Source organism: Arachis duranensis, chromosome 5 (genome assembly GCF_000817695.3).
Source record: "Arachis duranensis cultivar V14167 chromosome 5, aradu.V14167.gnm2.J7QH, whole genome shotgun sequence".
In the NCBI taxonomy this organism is placed as follows: Eukaryota; Viridiplantae; Streptophyta; class Magnoliopsida; order Fabales; family Fabaceae; genus Arachis; species Arachis duranensis.
This window is the reverse complement of record NC_029776.3, coordinates 98,926,940-98,948,248: the sequence shown is the minus strand read 5'-3', so window position 1 is coordinate 98,948,248 and position 21,309 is coordinate 98,926,940. Positions and strand designations below refer to the sequence as shown.

The window sequence follows — 21,309 nt, the reverse complement described above, 5'->3', positions numbered from 1 at the left end:
TAAAGCTATGAAAATAAGATTATACTCATGTGCCACATAATATTCATTGTTAACATATCTTGAAATGAGTACTTTGATGATCAGGATATCTTTGAGAAGTTGTTTTTTTTTATCCAACAAATAGAAATTATGATACTGAAAATAATAATAAAAATAAAAATTTAGTTCACAGGTTATCCATTTTCTTTTTTAATGCAGTGATTGCTAAATTATTATCTCCAGTTAAAATTGTCAATGCAAATGCATGAATAGTCATAACCTCAGTTTTTAGCAAATGAAGGATCTGAAGAACAGTGTCAGGAATAGAGTAAGTGGCTATATTGGATGACTGAATAAGCAAATTCTGCTAAACACTAAAATCTTCATTTGATGGTTCAAATTTATTCTATTTATCTGTATTACATAGTTGTTTAAGCTAAAAACTAAAAGATTATTTAATGAGAACAATGATCAAAATTATCTAATTTAATAAGGGTGAGTTATAAAGAAAAAATCAAAGTATAAAACTACTATCCATATATAAATGAGAGGGAATTACTGTGAAATTTCTGGTATAAGTAAGATTAAAATTTATAGATAAACTACTACTAATATAAATAACTATTCAAGGTATAAAACCATACCATTGAGTAAATGTGGTATCATTCAACTCACTTTAAAAGTAGGATACATAATGAAGGCATAGCCTAATTACAATCCATTTTATTCGACATAAAGACAAAGCATGACACCTACACATAAACTTTAACAAAAAAACAGAAACAACTACTGACACACATGGCACACAAACTCAGTTTATTATTAGTTCCAATTAGACTAATTGGAAACATGAGCTATCCATGGCCTTTAATTTAAATAAAAACACACAATAAAATCATTAGATTAACCCAAAATACATAGCAACAACAATAATATAGTTGGAACCCTCGTGATTAATCAACATGCTCTTTGACAAAGCTACAATCAGACTCCTTGGAGAGCTTCCGGCATTTGGATGATGAAGTAGTGGCATTATCCGGGAAAATGTCCAGCAAATTTTTTGCCGTTACACCAGCTATCATACCTCTCTTAGGAGTTACAAAGTCATCATTGCCATCAAGAGAAATAATTTCGCAAGACTGTGAACTAATCTCCTGAAATTATAATTGTACTAAAATATGAAACTGGTTTAGATATTGCTATTATAAAGAGGAGACCATTACTATTAGATAATACCTTAGAATTATCAGTAGAATCAGTTTGCAAACTCTGCAACTCAGTATTTTCGATTGGGGTGTTCTGTATTTTAAGTAGTAATTTAAAATAAAGATTATAAAATAAAAAATAATTACTGATTGCATAAATAAGTTATATTACTTTGCATACATCAAATGTCTTGTACTTGGAAGAAAAAGAAGTGAGCAGATTTGGATCTTCAGTCAACTTCAAAACAGTAATCTTGCATGGCTGGAAAGCATTGATATCATCAAGCTTCACAGAAATCTTGAATAGAAACTTCTTACCCCTAAATGAATTAATCTCAACGGGAAATTCATCCTTGCCGCAACCCTATAATTTAGAATGGAATACATAGTGATAACAAACTAAATATATAAAGAGAATAACAATACTATGAGAATTTATTATACCTTTGATATCTGTCTCAAACGAAGCTCAGAAGCAGATATCTCAAGAAATTTGGAGGCTTCCTTGTCATAAACAATAAATGAAGCAGAGTCTGTCTCATCTGATACTCTCATTTGAATGCAGAAACTAATATGTGTAAAAATGGTAACATGTTAGCATGGTATCTTGTTGATAAAATTAGTCTAAAACAATGGAATTGAATTAAAACAAAAATATTACCGAGGAACATGAGTATTAGGATAAATATCACATTCATGGCAATAATATGAATTCTCATCTTCTTTAAGTGAATGAAAACACATCTTGCACCCTTTGTACCACCAACCTAGTCTAGTGTCAATAGAAATCACAGTTCCAATGGTAACAAATATTCCACCCTGATAATAAAAAATGGACCACAACAAATTATTAAAGAATATTAAAGATTTAGAGTTCATAAAGATGAATGATAGAATACTTATTACAACCTCAGTGCTCTCCTTAAGTTCGCTTATAGACTTGTAAGGAGTATGGTTAATAAGATCTTGCTCAAGGGAAATCAATGAATCAGATGCAATTTGAGAAAGCTGGTTAGATGGCTTGTCATTACCCATGATAAACCTAATGAAAAAAAAAGGTATGTAAAATTGGGAAAATGAGCATATCCATTACCATTTGCAACGAAAGTAACAAAAAAGTAAAAAGTGAAATCGATACCTTTGTCTAAATTCCTTAACTTCTTTAAGATCAGCGTTAATGTATAAGGTAGAGTTGTAGTTTGTATTAGATATGCCCATGGTTCCTGAAGCACAGCATGACACGATTAGAAATTAAATGAAACAGAATAGGAAAGAAGTAATAAAAACACGTTAATAAATAAAGATAACACTTAATAAAAAAGACAATGATGTAACATGTATACCCTTGAACAGGTTAAATTTGGCAAACTGCACAATAATAATGAACTCAGTATTAGGGTACTGCTCCATATGCTTCACCAGTTGAGTAGCAAACTCCTCCCACAATGTACACCTTATCTTACCCTTAGATCTATAAATCCAATCATGTAATGACAAAAAAAATATATATGAAAATTTTCAAATCAAAAACAGAAAGCAGGAAATAGATGTAGAAAGAAAAAAAAGAAAATATAAAATACATACTGCATGTCATCAAGCTCAATAACCATGTATATGGACTTCTTTCCATTCTTACTGAACTCTATTATATCACCCTTTCCAGTCAACAACCCAATAACATCTACATTAAACAAAAATAAATGAAAAACTCATATTCCTACTGATTAATTTTATACGAACATTAGTAAAAAAAATACAAACAATTATCACATTTTGTATGTACCTATCAAGTGAGACTGAGGATTATCATGATTAAGTATCATTTCATTGGGCACAAAGTGAAAAATATTGTTTGGGAAATTAATATCGACTAACACACGAATTTGAGATTCCCTTTTAAAGAACACACGCAGAGTATGATTGGTTGGCTTGTACTTTTGATCATTAAGTTCAATAGAGAAGTTAGCAACAGAGTACACATTGCCCTCAACTAACTCCTGCTCAAATAATCTCCTCAAAGGATTCCTTACAGAACATTGTATCCGATCACCCTGGGAAATAAACAAAATAGATAGCAACAAATCAGCATGTAGCATAATTGGTCTATTATATACATATTTGAATGTAATAAAATCTGACAAATAAAACTTACTAATTCATCCATAACAACCATCTCTAAGTTAGGTCTCCTGAACTTCTCTTCGCTTAAATTAATAGACCATATTTTGATGACACGCACTTTGATACGCCAAACTTGATTAGCAACAGCAATATCAAGATCCTTAATCATGTTGAATGAAGTAGCCATTTGTGTATGATGAGAACAAAAGCTACTAACTATAAAATTATATAATGAGTTTGGATATTACGCAAGGTAATAGAAAGACTAATATATATAAGGATTGAGAGGTGATAAAGACTTTATATCGTGTGAGGAGGTATATGAAGACATTAATAAGAAGGTATTTCTGGTAAGATAGAAATGGTAGATGGTGAACAATACTTTAATGCACTTAATAATGAATAACACAAACTTTGTATCAGAATATTAATTACAACATTAATTCTAGCTTTCTGAAATGGTAACATAAAGTTCAATTTGACCAATGCATGTTGGCCATGAAGCTTATGAGGAGCACATCACCTAGGAACTCATCAAACACATTAAATTTTTAAACCAAAATGAGAACCATATCAATTATTATTTAAAATCTTTAAGCTGAAATGGTGAGCAATAAGAGAAACCATGCAATAAATTTCAGGTAAAAATTACCGGAAGTAAGAACAACTTGTCTGATCAGGCATCTTAAATGAGATTTTTTCATACTTGCTACATATATGATATAATTTGAGTCTTAAATTCATTAGACATTGAAAAAGTTACTTCTAATCCAGTTTTAAGAGGGTATTACATGTTACCTTCGGCATACTTATTGCATTTATATCAATTAATATGTTTCATGCATAATATTAGTGGGTCTTTGAAGACAAAATCTAATTATGTTAGTTATATTACAATTATAAATCAATACTACTTGTTAATTTAGTCATATATATTGAATGCATTTATGACACCCTGAATATCCTTGAACACTTATTCTTAATAAATATATTCTGATATTCTGAATGTCTTCTAAATATGATAGTTTTTTTTTTTGAAAAATAAAAACCAATATTACAGATCTAACATGATATAAACAAAAAGATTTTGCAGATTATAGTAAGATTAAATTTATAATTGGATATTACTTATTCAATTAGTAATATTAGGTGAATAGAATTATGACTTGATGCAAACAGATTACGTTTGGTCCTTTGGAAAAGTTCAAAATTAGATATTGCTATCAAACTTATGATGGTCATGTTAGATTAAATGTCCCTGCAAATACTTTTATTGCAAATGGAAGTCATTCATCCAACACTTATTCTTAAAATAAACTGAATGTGTTCTAAACATGAAAGCTTTTTAGACACTAATAACATATCTTAGTCTATTCTAAAGGTTCCAAATTTAATGAATTAAATTCCAACCAAAATTGAATGTCTGCACCAAACTAAAACCGGGACAAAAGGCATGCACAAAAATAACATAAATAATTTAATAATTAACAAATATTATTAGACAAAGGCACCTAGAAAGCATTGCAAAATAAAATAGGAGTTATGATCTCCTATCTTTGTGGATTAATTTCATGGTGAAATGATAATATTCTCATATAAAATTTGATTTTGAGAGAATAACTATATGGTTTTGCAATAGAGAGGTAGAAAAAGGTATAACATTTGTGACAAAAAGCAATATATGATAATATAAACATGATATTCAGATTATACTGGAACGTAACATTTAACTTGATGAGCTGAGGTAAAAGCCAAAATTTACATAAGACTACATATTGCAAATTCATAATAGCCCAGATAGAAAGTTATTTAAACTAACGACGGAGTATAGCAATACTCATTACAGTCTCATCCTTAGAAGACACACTAAACCTAAGAACACTGCCACCCTTCAATTTACTTCTCTTGCAATATCTGGACCAACCCTTAGTGATAAATACCCCATTATGCCTCTCAGAATGCCATCTAAGTTTCATCATGCAAAATAAACCGCAACGCTGTTTAACCTTGACCTTATCAAGCTTAGACGGAAAAGCCTTCATTGCAAATTTTGCTGGCAGCAGCTGAGAAATTAGAAATAAAAGAAAAGGTAAGACTTAAGGCATTCAAAAAGAACAAAAAAAATTGTATTGGACCAAATTTTAAGCTGGTTACTTTGGTCAGAATACATACCATTGCATAGTGATTAGCCTGGTAGCGTGTTACAACCTTAACAATAGAATAAACCAAAGCAGTTGGATTTGAGGGAGTCGAAGGAAATAGGTTACCTGAGTGAAGATTCGAATGATTGTCTGCAACTGTTACTTCCAACTGATCTAATGTAGCAGGCATGCCTTCTAAAGATATAGCATTATTCTCGTCTACTACTTCTGCAGATGGAGTAAATTGATAAATGTTTACATTATCTTGAGTTTTGGCTACATCCTGCTTCTGGAAATCGCCTAATAAACAATTCATATCTCCTATGGAAAATCTTAAAGACTTCATGACTGACATATCACTCTGAATAGTGATAGGAAGTTCCTTGCACACTGTTGATGACATGAATAATCCATTTCCATTATTAGGATATAGAAACGATTTCATAAAGATGTCAGGAGACGGGTTTGGAAAAAAGAAGGGTTGATTATATGAAGGAACATATGGGCCAACATCACATAATGGAGAAATATGTTCACTTGCAGGAAGATTGATATCATTAAAGTTATAGTTATTTTTGTCCAATAAAGACTTCAAAGGAACTATATAGTTGGAAACTATATGCATGTTGTGGTCGAATGCTTGATCAATAAGAAATTTGTCACGACCAACATATTTCACTTTCAGCCAACCACCATGATTAAGACGATATCTCTCCAAAAGTTGTTTATATCCTCGAACAATCATGGCGGTACGATTACCTTTTTGAATAGTTATGTCTATACCATCACCATTAGCATCAATAAAAATCAAAGAGTTGGAGATAACATCTTGGAAGCTCCTACAAAAAAGTGTAGGAATTTCTCCAATTTCCTGAATGTACATGATAAAAGCTAAATATAACTTCAAGATGATGACAGAAATATCTTTAAAAAAAATAAAAATGCTATTCAATAGTAAGAAGTAATTGATAGATTTATAGATTTAAAGATATGGACTAAGGAATAGTATATTACCGTATCAGGATTGATCTCAAGAAAGAAAGAAGGAGCCTCAAAGTAGTTACCATACATCGTAAGAAAGACAGAGAGAGTGAATGAACTTTTGGATAAAGAAAATGAATGATAAAATGTAATACTTTTCTGCTAGATAGTGGACATTTTAAAGGATGAAACCATGATAACAACAACTTGTTGTATTAATGACATCTGATTGCATTTAATAAAAATGTGTAGTAGTGGCCTTTGTATGAGATAATGGCCAATACCTGAAAATGGATAAGGCACGGGAGAAAAAAGAATTGATATAATCGAAGAGGAAAAAGGTGTACAGTATGAATATATGCAAAATCCCTATAAAGCATACATGGGTATATTAATTGATATCAAATATATTGTAGAGTACATGATTGGTTTGGAATGAAAAATGGAGGTTGTAAGTAACAAAGGCTGGTAGAGTCTATAGGCAATGATTATGATATACTTATTAACAGAGATTAGCAGAGTAGGTAGGCAATGATTATGAAGTGCATCATAAATGATAGTTACCATGCGTATTTAAATGCAATTTGAAAAAGTTAGTCTTCTTTTTGCTGTGAAGATAGAAATATAATTATATAAACAAAGCAATGAAGGATAGAAAATGGAATGAAACATAAAATAAGTTATTGAAAAAATTATTGCTCTAATAATAAAACAAATTAATTAGCTACCATAAAAAATTATTGCTTCGTTGAAATATTGATAATATGCATTGTAAAACACATAATGCATCATGATTTATAAAATTAATTATTTTTATAAAGGTTAAAAGAATTAGATGATAAATATGTATTATTTTTTAAAATATTAAAAAGATAAATTACAAAATATAAATAATTTGTTAAATATTACAACCATAATTATTAGAGTACTAAAATATGTATTCAATTTGTTTTATTTATTTCAATCTGATAAAAAGAACTGGTAAAAAAAATGCAATGTGAGAAGAATTAAATATGAGATTGAATTATTAGAGAACGTTTAAAAATTTACTGAAAACCGAAAAAGATTATTAGAATGATGAATTAAACCTTTTAATTTTTTTAAAATAAATTAAAATATTTAAATATTCAATGTTGTCAATCAAAAAGAGATTAAATAATACAAAAACTAAAGCATTTGGAAATTAGATTGAAATTAAATATAATTCTTTGAATATAATTATCTATAACACATATGCCTCATTAGTCAGTGCGCACACACATATGGATGGAGGAGTAGAATTTATTGGGTAGATATATAGTACATGCATGAAATAATTTGTTTGGTTTAAAAAATAATGATTAGAGCGCATATAAATCATAGGTAGATTTAAATAAAATGAAACTGATCAAAATGTCACTGACCATATTAAAAATAAACACAAAAGCATGGTATTCCATTTTATTAATAAGTAGATTCAAACTAAAATATTAATTTTCGTGTAACAATTACTTAATATGACAACAATTTACTTATATATTGTATAAACTTTAGAAATAACATTGGTCTCTCATTAGATTTACAACAAAAAATGGATGATACAACAAATTTAATCTATATACACAGACTAATTCCTAATGGATTGAAGTTGAGAAGCCTCTCAAAGTACTTTTTTGGGATTCCATTTGTATCACTTGTATAGCAAATCGTTTAAAAGGATTGAAAATTACAACTTTCCTGCATCCAAGTCTGAAAAAGGTAAGTGCTACCAAACTAAACCTTCCAAAAAAAATTAGAATAAGCTTGCTACCAAACCAAACCTGTAATCCAAATAAGCAGATAGTGGATAAATTTGATTTCTATAGATTGTTATAAACAAAATGTCTCTTGGCAAAATGTAAAATGACATGTATGGTTCAACTAAATTATACAAAAAAAATATATATTTAAATAGTAAACACACCAAAAATAACATGAAGATAAATTATAAATTCTAAAGCAAACATAAAATCCAAGAGAGGTATGGAAAAAGGTGGAACTAAGATGATAAACAACATGGATTAAGGTGCTAAAGATACATGTGCTAAATTCATTTTCAGTTTATCAAATCAACAAACACCATATATGCATTCCAACATCAAAATTTAAGTTTTATAGCTACTGGAAATATAGTATACACAATAATAACACAAATTGACATTCATCATATCACAGAAGACTTAAGAAGCAAACCCTGCTTCATCCACTTTACCATAAAGGATAACCATTTGTAACTTCCATTTTAATTGAGGAGTGTCGATTACAAAATCTGCTGTATATTTTATATTTCCATGTCAATTAGCATGATTATGAAAAAAGAGTGTATAGATCCATCATTAGTGGTGAGAAATTAACAATTATCATTTAAAGCGTAAAATAAATCAATTAGTGAGAAAGTAAAGAAATGATATGTGAGAGATAGCTTATGCATTTTTTTTAATCCAGAATCATGAAAAATTATGGTGTAAATGTTTCTGTAATAAGCATTGAAGCTAATTAAATAATATAATAATCAAAATGATTTAAAACCAAAATTAGATACCTTAAATGAAAAAAAAAAAATCAAAACACAATGTATAGACAAACCAGAATTAGCACACAACTCTTCAAAAACATATAAGAAACAAAAGGCAGATATATAGAATCTTCTTACCCACTTAATTGCTCAAAGATTCTATCATATCAGATTTATTAATCACATGAGCAAATCTTTTAAGAACTTCTTAATCTTATTTCATTTTAGAAACATAAATGGTTACTTTTTTAGAAAGTTGCATGCATAATGGCAGCCTAAATTCTTTAACTAAGATCACTATAACATATAAAATACAGAAAAATCAGAGTTATATCTTATAGATAATAATCCAACACAATATTTTTCTATCAACCGGTCCACTAAATCTCCAAAATTCACAACATTCCCTAATTATCTAGTTTATGAATATAGATATAGTCAAGCGCACACATAAGCACCAAAAAAGGGAAAAAAAAATAAAAAAGCACAACTAATTACCAATCACAAACATGTAATGTGAAAAGTCTATCTTCAAATTGCACCATTTTTAAAAAAAAAAATTTGCTCCAATAATTTTTTTTGTACTAATTCCTGAACTTCTTATTCACATCTCTAAAGTATATTTATTAGGGAAAAATAATGTTCCAAAATTTAGAAAAAAAATGCTATTTCAGCAACTGAAAGAAGGAATAGTAGAATAATCATGAAAGAGATAAAATTAAAAGTCAGGAAGAAAATGAGAGAATTTTGTTAAACCATTAAATTTCATATAGCAAACAAAATATCTCAACCACAAATTTCTAAATCTATAAAAAAAGAAAAACAAAAACAAAAATATTGAATCAATAAGTCAATCAAATTGCAAAACAAAAAGATTCTAAATGATTAATTTTTCAAATCCCAAATCTAACAAAACGAATGGCAGATCTGTCAACAGTAATACTTATCTCACAGAACTTGGGGTCAGACGGTTACAAAATGCCTAGAAACTCCTATAGTTTTAGCATGCACGACAAACATTGCATCCTCCACTTTGTTCATCACCAAAATTGCATCCTTCTACTGCAACGACTTTTCTAAAGGTTAAAGCCATCAGGTACTGATATGAACCACCTTATTGCTAAAAAATATACCCTATAATCTCCACTTTCAAGTCAGAATATGAAGGTAAAAAAATTAGAAAAAGTAGAATCAGAGAATTGAGAGGGCAATTGAAGAAGATGAGAAAAATATACCTTTTTTGCTGTGATTCAAATTTTACATTTTAAATTTTACCTTTTTAGTATTTGTTAGGTGACGAAAATAAATATTGATGTAAAGAATCAAAATAAAAATAAATGAGAGAATGAGGAAACAGGCACAGAAGAAGAAAATTAATTGAAATAATGAAAGAGAATAAAGTTTTAATAACTGAGAGAATGAAAGAATAGTGATGTAGAATAAATGAAAAAATAAGAGACTATAGATGGACCTCTGCAAAGAGAACACTATAATTCATCCAACTTTAAAGGTCTCTCCTTCAAGACACGTTGAATTTCCACTACCTGACAACCTTATATTAATGGTTTAGTATTAGATTTCAATAATTTTTAATAATTAATTTTAATTATAAAAAATATATATCCTACCCTATCCTATAACCATCCTTGAAAAGAGGGTTTCTCCTATAGTGGAAATCCAAATTGAAAAAGAGATTTATTTCCATCATTTAGGTAGTTTGTTTTGCAATACTAGGATAGAGACTGAGAGACTGAGATACAGTATCATGTTTGTTGGTTCAGAGACTGATATTCCCAAAATTTCAGTATTTCAGTGCCTCTAAAATGTAGAGACACAAGAGACTAATATTTTTAGAAACAAAGACCGAAATTTTAATAACATTTTATACCTAAAATACTGTCATTTTAATTAATTAATTTTAATTTTATTCTTTGTGTAAATTAAATTAAAATTTTATTTTTGTTTTAATTTTTACCTCTCACTTAACACCAAACAGAATACTAAAATTTATTTCAGTCTCTATCTCTTAGTCTCTGTCTCTCAATCTTAGTCTTTCAGTCTCCACCAAACCCTACCTTACATTGTCCCTCCATTCTCAATTTCTTCTTCTTCATCATCATATTTACTTCCTCCTCCTCCTCTTGAGTTCGTTTCTCGTTCTCTCAATAAAAAATATGCTTTTTATTATTTCCGTGTTATGCCCGTGCGTTGCACTAGTAATATATAATTAAGATCAACTTTTCAAATTTACCAAAATACCGTTGTTTTCTTATCTTGTACATCTTAGCCACTCTAAATATCCCGCGTGGCCGCGTCCACATCACGTGACCTTTGAAGTTCAATGCACTCTTTCTCTGCTATCTTCACTCTTCAGTCCCCTCCATTCCGGTGAACAACAACTGAAATGCAAATGCAAATGCAAATGCTACTTCCACAACCAACTCCCTCTCATTTTCACACTCCCCTTCCTCTTTCTTCTTCTGCTTCCTCTTTTTTCTTCTTTCATCTCCCAAAACGAACCCGCAAACCCAAATTCCTCATTCGGTGCTCCAAACTCGAACCCGCAACCGACGCCCAAACCCTCCCAACCTCCGCCATCCAGCGAATTGCCGATAAGCTCCGATCCCTCGGCTTCGTCGACCAAGCTCCGGCGTCTTCCGGGGCCTCTCCTCCGTCGTCATCTTCCGCCGCCGTTACAGCTGGAGAGATTTTCGTTCCACTTCCAACCCGCCTCCCGATTCACCGAGTTGGCCACACCATCGACCCGAGCTGGAGCACGCCGGAGAATCCTGTTCCTGTCCCCGGCATTGCCCTCCTGAGGCAGAACGAGCTCGCCAAGAAGAAGGAAAACGCGGAGGAGAAGAGGAGGAGAGCGAGGGAGGAGGCGCGGGAGAGGGCGCCGACGCTGGCGGAGCTGAGCCTTTCGGACGCGGAGATAAGGCGGCTGACGACAGCGGGGCTGGGGATGAAGCAGAAGCTGAAGATAGGGAAGGCGGGGATTACCGAAGGGATCGTGCAGGGGATACATGAGAGGTGGAGGCGGTCGGAGGTGGTGAGGATCGTTTGTGAGGATATTTGCAAGTTGAACATGAAGAGGACTCATGATTTGCTGGAGGTAAAAGGAAAAGTTTATAATTGTGATGCATTGTTGGAGTAAAAGAGTTTTCCTTTGAAATTTACTGTTTTGGATATGGTAGTGGAAAATTTTTAGGTTTGGATAAGAATAGGATAGTGGATGTTAAGAAATTGAGTTGGTACTGGTTCAAATTTGCTGATGCATTGTGATTACTGAATTTGGAAAAATGGTGCTGATGCAGCCACAACTGCCGTGGCAAAACAGTTGGGGAAACCATCGCAATAATTGTTGTGGCGATATGCTGTGGTTGCAAGCTGAAACTTAAACTGTGGATGGTAATATGAGAATTGGAATTGAGAGAATCGCAAATGTGATTGATTGCTGTTAGGTTTGGTTATAGGGTTTCCGATCTGAGTCATTTGTAAGTACTCCTGCATTAGGTTGTTGATACTTTAAAGTGGTCCAATTCCTTCCTTAAACCTTAATTCTATTACAAAATATCTTTGGCAGATATATTAACAATATGTTTTGAAAAAAAGAAAAAAGAAAGAAAATTGCTCAGCTAAAATGCAAGGAACTCCTAAATTGCTAAAAGTTTCATGTTCAGAACTCAGCTATTTGTTGTGTTTAACTTACAAATCTGAGGTGCTAATCCTATAATATGAAAAAGAAAAGAAAGGAAAAGAAAGGGATTTTATGTGCGTATGTTGTGGGGTATGGTTTTATTGCAATGGTTCAATATGGATAAAGGACTCAAGCTATCAAGCTCTGAAGCATGGAATATAGCTAGGAGTTAGATGCATTTAGCCTTAAGAAATTATCCAATCTTGTTTTTGTGCCTCTTATACAATTAAGAACTTTAAATTGTTTGGGTATAATGTGGTGTATAATTGGGCATATCAGCGTTATTTTATCTGCATAACCGATCCTCCACCTAGTAGAGAATTAACTTTTTGTTGTTGTTACGTTGGTGTCTCACATACAATAATCTGATTATATCCTTTTCACATTGTTAGAGAAAAACTGGAGGCCTTGTTGTTTGGAGATCTGGAAGTAAGATACTATTGTATCGAGGGGTTAATTATAAGTATCCTTATTTCCTATCAGATGAAGTTTTCGGACACAAGAACATTGATGATGCTTTGCAACTTTCAGAGCATAGTGACGATAAAGATTTTGACGAAAGACACAGCCATGCATCTAAAATGAATTTAGTTACTAATGCTGACCAAAGGTCTGACATCAAAGCAGCAAAGCCAGCTTTGATAAAAGGTGTTGGTAATCTTAATAAAGTACGATTTGAGTTGCCAGGTGAGGTTGAGCTTGCGGCAGATGCTGACCAGTTATTAATTGGGCTGGGGCCACGTTTTACTGATTGGTGGGGATATGACCCTCTACCTGTTGATGCTGATCTGCTACCTGCTGTTATACCTGGATATAGAAAGCCTTTTCGCCTACTTCCATATGGTGTGAAGTCTAAGCTAACCGACGATGAAATGACCACGTTAAGGAGACTTGGCAAACCCTTACCATGCCATTTTGCCTTAGGTAAGTTTGGGCTGTTTGGCCTACTTTTTCTTATGTGACCAGTAATGTGTAATTGCCTTTCTATGTTCTTTTTGTTTTCAGGTAGAAACAGGAAACATCAAGGATTGGCTGCCGCAATTATTAAATTATGGGAAAGATGTGAGATTGTCAAGATTGCTATAAAGAGAGGTGTGCAGAATACTAACAGTGAGATTATGGCTGAAGAGATAAAGGTTTGTTATTGATTTTGCTAACAATTTTCAGAGTTCATGAAGTGTAGCACTTCCATTATAAATATCAAATTAGATGTTAAAATGGTGCTGCCAATCCGTCTTCATTGATGGCTGCTCTGGTTAGTTCCATATGTTGCATATTAATGGTATGAGTGACTGCAGTTATTTGAGAACATGGCTCAAGATGATATTTCACCGTGATTGGTAATTAAATTGACATATTTGTTGTCATTCTTCTGTTCTTGCTGTTTGCTGAAGTGATGGACTTGCTGTCCTTGGTAAATCAATTTTCTACTTTTCTTCTGTTTAAACATACTGGACAAAGTAGATCCTAGATATGTTTACATTGTGGCATTTTTCTTGAATGCTTCCATTTTTTCACAAAGAAGAATAAATTTAGAATAGAAGAGAATATGAAAAGGGTATATGTAAGACATAAAGGCTTAGCTATGTAACAATTCATGTCAATCCCTTGAAACCCCATTAAACAGCCCATGTGCTAAGTACCAAAAGAAAACCAAAAAGATAGCCCTATCCCAAATGAAATCAAAAGTTGATAAGAAAACATTAGGCTTCCCAGATCTCCTTCATACCATATAAACCATTTTCTTGGATGCTTCAAATCATCATGTGATGGAAGTTGCATTTGCATCATTAGAAGTTCATAATTTCATTGTTTTATTGCAAGTCTCCAAGACACAACTCAACAGTGGTAAGTAATTTCTTCTTTTAAAAGAAGCATAAATATGTTCTTTCCTTTTTTAAACTCTCTTAATTGTCCTGTGATTAATTTAAATTGATATGCTTAGAATAAATAAATTGGCATAGAATGTGGTTTGGGCATGTTTGGAAAAGGCCAAGAGAGCATCTAATGAAAGTGGTTAGGGTAGATAGAGATCCAAGAAAACTCTAAATGAGCTTGTTAATTACCTAAGGAAAGTGGGAGTCCACTAGCTATTAAGGGGGAAGAACCACTATCCTTAAATGCAACATCATGCATCCCATACTACTCAATGTTGGACTTTGGACACCTAATACCCAAGTCCCCAACAGAGCTTTATCATTAGAGACTTAATTATAAATGGGATGAGTATATAAAATATTCATAACAAGGTGCAATGACATCATTTGGTCCATGTAGGACTTCACCTTGTAGGATAAGAGTTTTTTTGTTGTTATAATAAGGTTCTTGTTAGATTTAACCTCTGTCAAGCGGGAAGGCAAAGCAGACCTCAACCCAAAGATCAACTATCAGTTTTAATTGCATTACTACTGATCTTGAACAATTGTTACATTAGGTAGCTTGTCATTTCAGATAACTAAGACATAATCTAGTTTCAATAGCAAAACTTGTATATGAAATGATTATCTCAATTTCAGTTTAATAACATCTACTTTTCTACAGCACCTGACTGGTGGGACTCTCCTGGCTCGGGATAGAGAATTCATTGTCTTGTATAGAGGAAAGGACTTCTTGCCTTCTGCAGTATCTTCAGCAATTGATGAACGGAGAAACATTGAGTTATCCAAACTAAAGGCTGAAAGCAGTTCATCAGTTACAGTCACTCCAGGCCAGAAACATGGAGCTATAGAGTGTGTTTCAGAAGGAAGTGGTACTACCTCCCAGAAGGGTACAGCAATTGTTGAACAAGGAATGTTCACTGATGCTGAAGCAACTATCAAAAGGAATAGCATCAAGTTGTCAATGGTATGATTTCATCATCAAACTTCAATTTGCTGTCTTTTACATGAGTGTTTTAGTGACAGATGATATTCTTGTTACATACAGGCATTAGAAAGAAAAGCAAAGGCTGAAAAACTTCTAGCGGAGCTGGAAAATGCAGAGTGCCCACAAGAAAAAGAAATTGATAAAGAGGGTATTACTGAAGAAGAGAGATACATGTTGCGGAAAATTGGCTTGAAGATGAAGCCCTTCTTGTTATTAGGTGACTCTAGAGTATGATGGTTGAATTTTGAAGCATAGATTCACAAATTCCAAACTAAATAAATTAGACTTCTAGAGACAAAATCTATTACTGAATACTGATAACTCCTGTTTTTCATTATCAGGTAGACGAGGGGTTTTTGATGGAACGGTGGAAAATATGCATCTTCATTGGAAGTATAGAGAACTTGTGAAGATAATATGTAATAGGCAAAGTCCAGAAGCTATTCATCAGATAGCTCAGACCTTAGAGGCAGAAAGTGGTGGAATATTAATTGCAGTAGAGAGAGTGAACAAGGGATATGCAGTCATTGTATATCGTGGAAAGAATTATAGCAGACCTGCTAGTTTGAGGCCTAAAACGCTTTTGAATAAAAAAGCTGCCTTGAAGAGATTCTTAGAGGCACAACGTCGTGAGGTAATATTTTTATTTTAAGTTGGATTCCTATAGGAGTGTTAACTTTCTATATTGTGATAAGACACGTTTTAATTTTTATTGTGATTTATCTATTCTATATGATGATAACAATTTTAACAGGATGAGTATAAGCTTTCTATTTTTCTGGCTTAATTTTATCTTTTTTAAAAGAAGATTAATAAAAGGTTATTTTATGTTTTAATGTAAAATTTTAGAGGCTTCAATCCATTAGGGAGAGACTTGATTATTGTATTTGTAAAATTTTTAAAAAATACCTTACAATGTTGTATAATACAGCCTTTATTGTGAAGCAGAATTCTTGCCTGAAAAAGATCATGAAGAGAGAGGAAAATTTGTGCCTTTTTTGCTACTCATCCTTTTCTTCAAGAAAAATCTCATGCCAAAGATAAAATATAACAAAACATAAATCATTTTCTTGTTCCTCTTTGGTTGAAACCTATCTTCATTTTGATCTATAAAAATCACATCCAATATTCAGTATAGGTAGACTCATACTAGTTGAACACTAGGTTGTAACATGGATACTCATACTAGTTATGCATTTATACCTTTGAAAAGGAATTGACTGCTAACATTAACATTCAATATATGTCACTGCCTTATTCTTTCATCCTTATTTCCTCTTGCAGTCATTGAAGCTTCATGTTTTGAAGCTAGATAAGAATATAAAGGACTTGAAACTTAAGATGGTGAGTGGTTTTCTTTTTTTCAGTCAATAATGTATTGTAATTGTTGCTGAGATGCACACCCCCCAATTTCCAATTTCAATTAAGGAATTTTATGAAATGATTTGAATAGGATAAAGATAAGGAGGCTAACAGTAAGCATGAAGCTGAAGAGATGAGAGTTGACATGGTGAGTTTGTATTTTACTTTAACCATACAATATAGTTACCAACTTTATGATATTATCATTTTTTCTTACATTATGCAAAGGTGGATGCAAAATCTATCATAAATGTCTAGGATCAACAACTGAACTCAAATTTTCATTCTCTATATTCTGAAGTAGTCTCAACAGTAAGACTACAGTCAAAGTATGAGCAATTTGCATCAGTTTATTACATTTGTGAATGCTTTGATGTGTTATGTACTTATATAGTTATATTTGAACTCAAGGTACATGCTGAAGGTTTTTTTGTTTTTTTGTTTTTTAATTTTTTTTTTTACTGTGTATGATTATAATCATGCCAATTCCCCTTTAGTTCAAAAGAACCACCACATAATAAAAAATTTTCTTTCCATCTCCTGTTGGCTTACACATTCAACATTATTTTGGGATCTGTTTATTTTTCTCAAGGTTCTTAATTCAACTGTTAAATTGCTATTGGTTGTAATCACATTAGATACTCATTACAAGTAAAGAGGTTAACTTGCACTACAAGGAGTAGCAGTGTAGTGTTTTCTGTGTTTTATGGCATGCAAAGGTGAGTCAAGTGTTACGAACTTGGTCTGTTTCTGTCCTCATGGAAATTACCCAACACATGATGTAAAAGAATTTCTTGTGTTGGTAATGAAGACGATAGGAGAGAACCTACATGAGTGTATTTTCTTTGTACATATTTAGGGAGAATTCTTATTCCAGTGATGTTCATGGTATACTTCTCTAAAGAACAGAACCTAACGTACTTTGTCATGATTTCAGGGATCTTTCTCAAATTCTGTAAACTTGAATTCTCTAAAAGAAGTTTCTATTGAAAATCAAGAATCAAGACAGAAGCAGATGATTGATGATGATGGAACTCGTCAAGGTGAAGAAGAATCTATGTCTGATTTGATTATTGAAAAGACACAGGCAAGCATTTTATGGTTGTCAAAATAAAATTCTTCAACTCTGCCCTTGATTATCATCTGGTTATATCACTGATTCCTTTCACATGTTTTTATTGGGTTTCTTTCTAAAATATTGATTTAGTTTATGTTTTGTGGATTTCAGTTGGATGGAGTGAGTGTCTCTGCAGTTGATACCAGGCATGGTATCTCTAATAACAATCCACCAGAATCATATGACACGTCATCAAAATGTGACCCTGAACCATCCGTTCCAGTGATAAATAGGAGTTCAAAAGGGTTGCCTATTAGACCGGTGTATCTTTCCAACAGAGAAAGACTTCTTCTAAGAAGGCAAGCCTTAAAGATGACAAAGCGACCTGTCCTTGCCATAGGTATTTCCCATCTTTACAAGTCCATGTATCCTGCCAAGGGCTTTGGTTTTATAAATTGTAACTTCAACCAGTGATAATTGCTTTACTCCTTTTTCCCCTTAGCTTTCTGCTATAGTGGCAAACCTATAGCTTGTTTTGTCAAAGATAATATAATCGGAAGAAGTTGTAAAACTGTTATCCCTTTTCCTCACGTTTAGTTAACGGTGAATCTTCTCTCAATATCAACCTTTTTGAAAAATTTCATTCTAAATGATGTATTAAGAACCCAAGGGCCCTAGAAGTTATCTTTCCCACCTTGCCTTATGTTTTTTTCGTTTAAGTTACTCGAATACTGAGCAAATTTGATGGAATATCATATCTTTATCTTTCTGCTGTTACTTTGTCTTCAGGAAAGAGCAATATTGTTACTGGTGTTGCAAAAGCAATCAAGACTCATTTCCAGAAGCACCCTCTTGCCATAGTTAATATTAAAGGCAGGGCAAAAGGCACCTCAGTTCAGGAGGTGGTGTTCAAGCTAGAGGTACCCAAGATGAAGTTCCTTTGGACCTTCCCTTTTTCCCATATCTTCGTCTTTGCATTATTCCTGTGACCTGAGCCGTTGTACAGATCCTGAAATGCTTCTGGTTATTTTTTCAGCAAGCAACTGGTGCCGTATTAGTCTCTCGGGAGCCAAACAAGGTTATTCTTTATAGGGGTTGGGGGGCAGGAGAGAAACCTAGAACCAAAATAAATGATGTCGAAGTTGAAGAGGGAGAAACTTCTAAGCCTACTGTCTCTCCTGAACTGTTGGAAGCCATCAAAGTTGAATGTGGATTGTTGTAAGTAAAATAGAATGCAACCCTTGATCAAGCTATTACCTGTCGCTATTATTCTTCACTTGGAACATTCTGTGTTTTTGTTGTCATACTTTTGTATTTATAGGAGAGTGATGAAATCATAAAGAAATTGGGAATAGTTGGTGCTGCAAATTGGAAATTATTTTGAGGGCCTCATAGGTTTACTTACGTAAGAAAACCAAGCAAAACCAAGCAGGAACCAGAAGAAATAAGGGACAATAGGATCGATCCCCCAGTGCCTGTTGTCTGTGTTAACCCGGCAAACATTTTTCTTCCTGGGACTGAATTTAAATGTCTCATGTATATAAACATTACCAGGCAATGACTTTAGTCATTTCCTACTTTGCAAGCTCCATCAAGGACTTAACACTGAAAAGTTCAGTCATTATAAGCTGTAAAAGACAGAAGAAAGGAAGAGAATATTGTGAGGATAGAATTAGAATGGAATGTGTTATATGGAATTGGATGCACAGTAAAAGGAAAAAGACCAAGTTTGTTTTTGTCAGAATATATTAGAATATTTATATATTAGATTGTCAGAATATATTAGGATATTTGTATATTTAGATTGATACTCTTGTTAATGATAGGGTACTATATTGATATTAGATTGTTTATTATTTTTATATCAAGAGTTCAGTTTTTTTTCTCTGTCTAAAAATATTTGGAGACAATAAAAATCAGCTTAAAACAGTTTAAAGTTATCTTATTTTATATTTATTAATTATGGTTGTAATAATTAGATAATATTAGATGTAATAAGAGTATAATTATAGATTTATCTATATAAAATTATTTCAAATAGGATTCTTCCAAATCTAAGGAAGATGTTGACAAAGATTTTGTTGAGAAATTAAAGGAATGGAATAGTAAAAATCACAAAATTATCATCTGGTTTCATAGTACTTTACTCCTCACATCCACCCCCAGTTTGTGCGTTTTGAAATTCCTAAAGAAGTATGTTGGCAAAAAGTTACACTATTTCTAACCTCTCACATATGTACCAACTACTAAAGGAACTCCATCACTACATGACTTTTTTGCTAGAGGAAAATTATTTGGGATCAATTGATATCTTGCGCATCTATTCTTAACAATGCGACTAACGCCAAGACATAAGAGGATTATTGCAATCGTGCACATCATATTCAGTTTCTCATGGTACTTACTAATGATTATGGGCCAGTTCGAACTTCTTTACTCCATCAGTCCCTTGTCAAGTCTTGCAGATACTCTTCTTTGTCTTGTGTCTAAAGAAATACGGTTGGGGTTGACTAAATCTAAGTTTGAGACTATTTTTTGTGGTTATCGGAAAAAGAAAAAATTTGTTATACTTGCAAGCAAAAAGGTCACATTGCTTCCAACTATTCCAATCTATTCTATTACTATTGCAAGCTCTCAGGATTCTTGATTACTAATTGGAACAAATATCATTCTCATTCTAACTCCCTCAGGCTTGAGCCTATAACTATCATTGCTGCCAATGACTCCTCTACTTCTGGTAGTCTATCTCTTGTCTCTCCAATTGACAGAGTCCTTCTTTAAGCAATTTCTCTCCTTTTTTGATAATGCTTCTACAACTCTGTCCACCCCATCAGGTAACTTTAAATGGTATTTGATTTTGGTTACTTTAATCACATATTCCTTTTGCATCATATTTTTTTATTCTTGTCTACCAATACCATAGTCCTTTCTGTTTACATTGTTAGTGGTCCCTTATGCATGTGAAACATAAGGATACATTTTATGGTATGCACTCACCTTTTCGGATACTTATTTCATTCCCAAATTAAATTTTAATCTTATCTCTACTTTTAGTTATCGTGTGTATGACTCAGATGGGACATATCATTGGGACTAGATGTAAAGTCAGAAGACAATTTGAGCTCCAAAATCCATTTTCCTTCTACCTCTAATTATTATGTTTTGTTTCTTTTCTTTCTACACTTTACTTGTGGCATTATTGTTTTGCTAATAGTTCTTTAAAATAATTGTATTTCTTGTCAAACTACAAACAACTGGCTTTATCTTTCAATAATAGTTCATTTTTTGTTAATTCTTCTTTTGATCTTATACACTCTAATGTTTAGCATTATGCTTTCACAGCTTCTATGGATAGGAGCTCACTA

General features: G+C 32.4%; 2 protein-coding genes across 2 annotated transcripts in view; one reads left to right on the top strand and one right to left on the bottom strand.

Moving 5' to 3' along the window:
- LOC107490971 (uncharacterized) overlaps nucleotides 1–3,492 on the bottom strand; it is a 23,702-nt gene extending 20,210 nt beyond the window's left edge. The window contains exons 1-11 of the mRNA XM_016111766.1: nucleotides 3,337–3,492; nucleotides 2,968–3,235; nucleotides 2,769–2,865; nucleotides 2,528–2,655; nucleotides 2,323–2,407; nucleotides 2,094–2,226; nucleotides 1,846–2,003; nucleotides 1,629–1,752; nucleotides 1,366–1,548; nucleotides 1,216–1,278; nucleotides 962–1,133 (exon numbers count right to left, since the gene is read on the bottom strand). Coding sequence (XP_015967252.1) covers nucleotides 962–1,133; nucleotides 1,216–1,278; nucleotides 1,366–1,548; nucleotides 1,629–1,752; nucleotides 1,846–2,003; nucleotides 2,094–2,226; nucleotides 2,323–2,407; nucleotides 2,528–2,655; nucleotides 2,769–2,865; nucleotides 2,968–3,235; nucleotides 3,337–3,492 — 1,567 coding nt within the window. The remainder of the gene's footprint in view (nucleotides 1–961; nucleotides 1,134–1,215; nucleotides 1,279–1,365; nucleotides 1,549–1,628; nucleotides 1,753–1,845; nucleotides 2,004–2,093; nucleotides 2,227–2,322; nucleotides 2,408–2,527; nucleotides 2,656–2,768; nucleotides 2,866–2,967; nucleotides 3,236–3,336) is intronic.
- A 7,597-nt stretch (nucleotides 3,493–11,089) lies between these two features.
- On the top strand, nucleotides 11,090–19,769 carry LOC107491408 (CRM-domain containing factor CFM2, chloroplastic). The gene is made up of 13 exons (XM_016112258.3): nucleotides 11,090–12,075; nucleotides 13,053–13,584; nucleotides 13,666–13,796; nucleotides 15,202–15,504; nucleotides 15,586–15,742; nucleotides 15,867–16,159; nucleotides 16,810–16,869; nucleotides 16,979–17,035; nucleotides 17,825–17,974; nucleotides 18,116–18,344; nucleotides 18,734–18,864; nucleotides 18,981–19,162; nucleotides 19,266–19,769. The coding sequence occupies exons 1-13, from the start codon at nucleotides 11,365–11,367 to the stop codon at nucleotides 19,282–19,284; spliced, it is 2,955 nt and encodes a 984-aa protein (XP_015967744.1). The 5' UTR covers nucleotides 11,090–11,364; the 3' UTR covers nucleotides 19,285–19,769.
- Nucleotides 19,770–21,309: the final 1,540 nt, after the last annotated feature.

What these genes read in the sequence shown, in the direction of transcription:
- LOC107491408 (XM_016112258.3), top strand. Translation starts at nt 11,365, where the DNA reads ATGCAAATGCAAATGCAAATGCTACTTCCACAACCAACTCCCTCTCAT. An exon ending in GAAGCCCTTCTTGTTATTAG is followed by an intron (nt 15,743 to 15,866) that starts GTGACTCTAGAG and finishes TTTCATTATCAG; the next exon opens with GTAGACGAGGGGTTTTTGAT. An exon ending in AGGTGGTGTTCAAGCTAGAG is followed by an intron (nt 18,865 to 18,980) that starts GTACCCAAGATG and finishes TTATTTTTTCAG; the next exon opens with CAAGCAACTGGTGCCGTATT.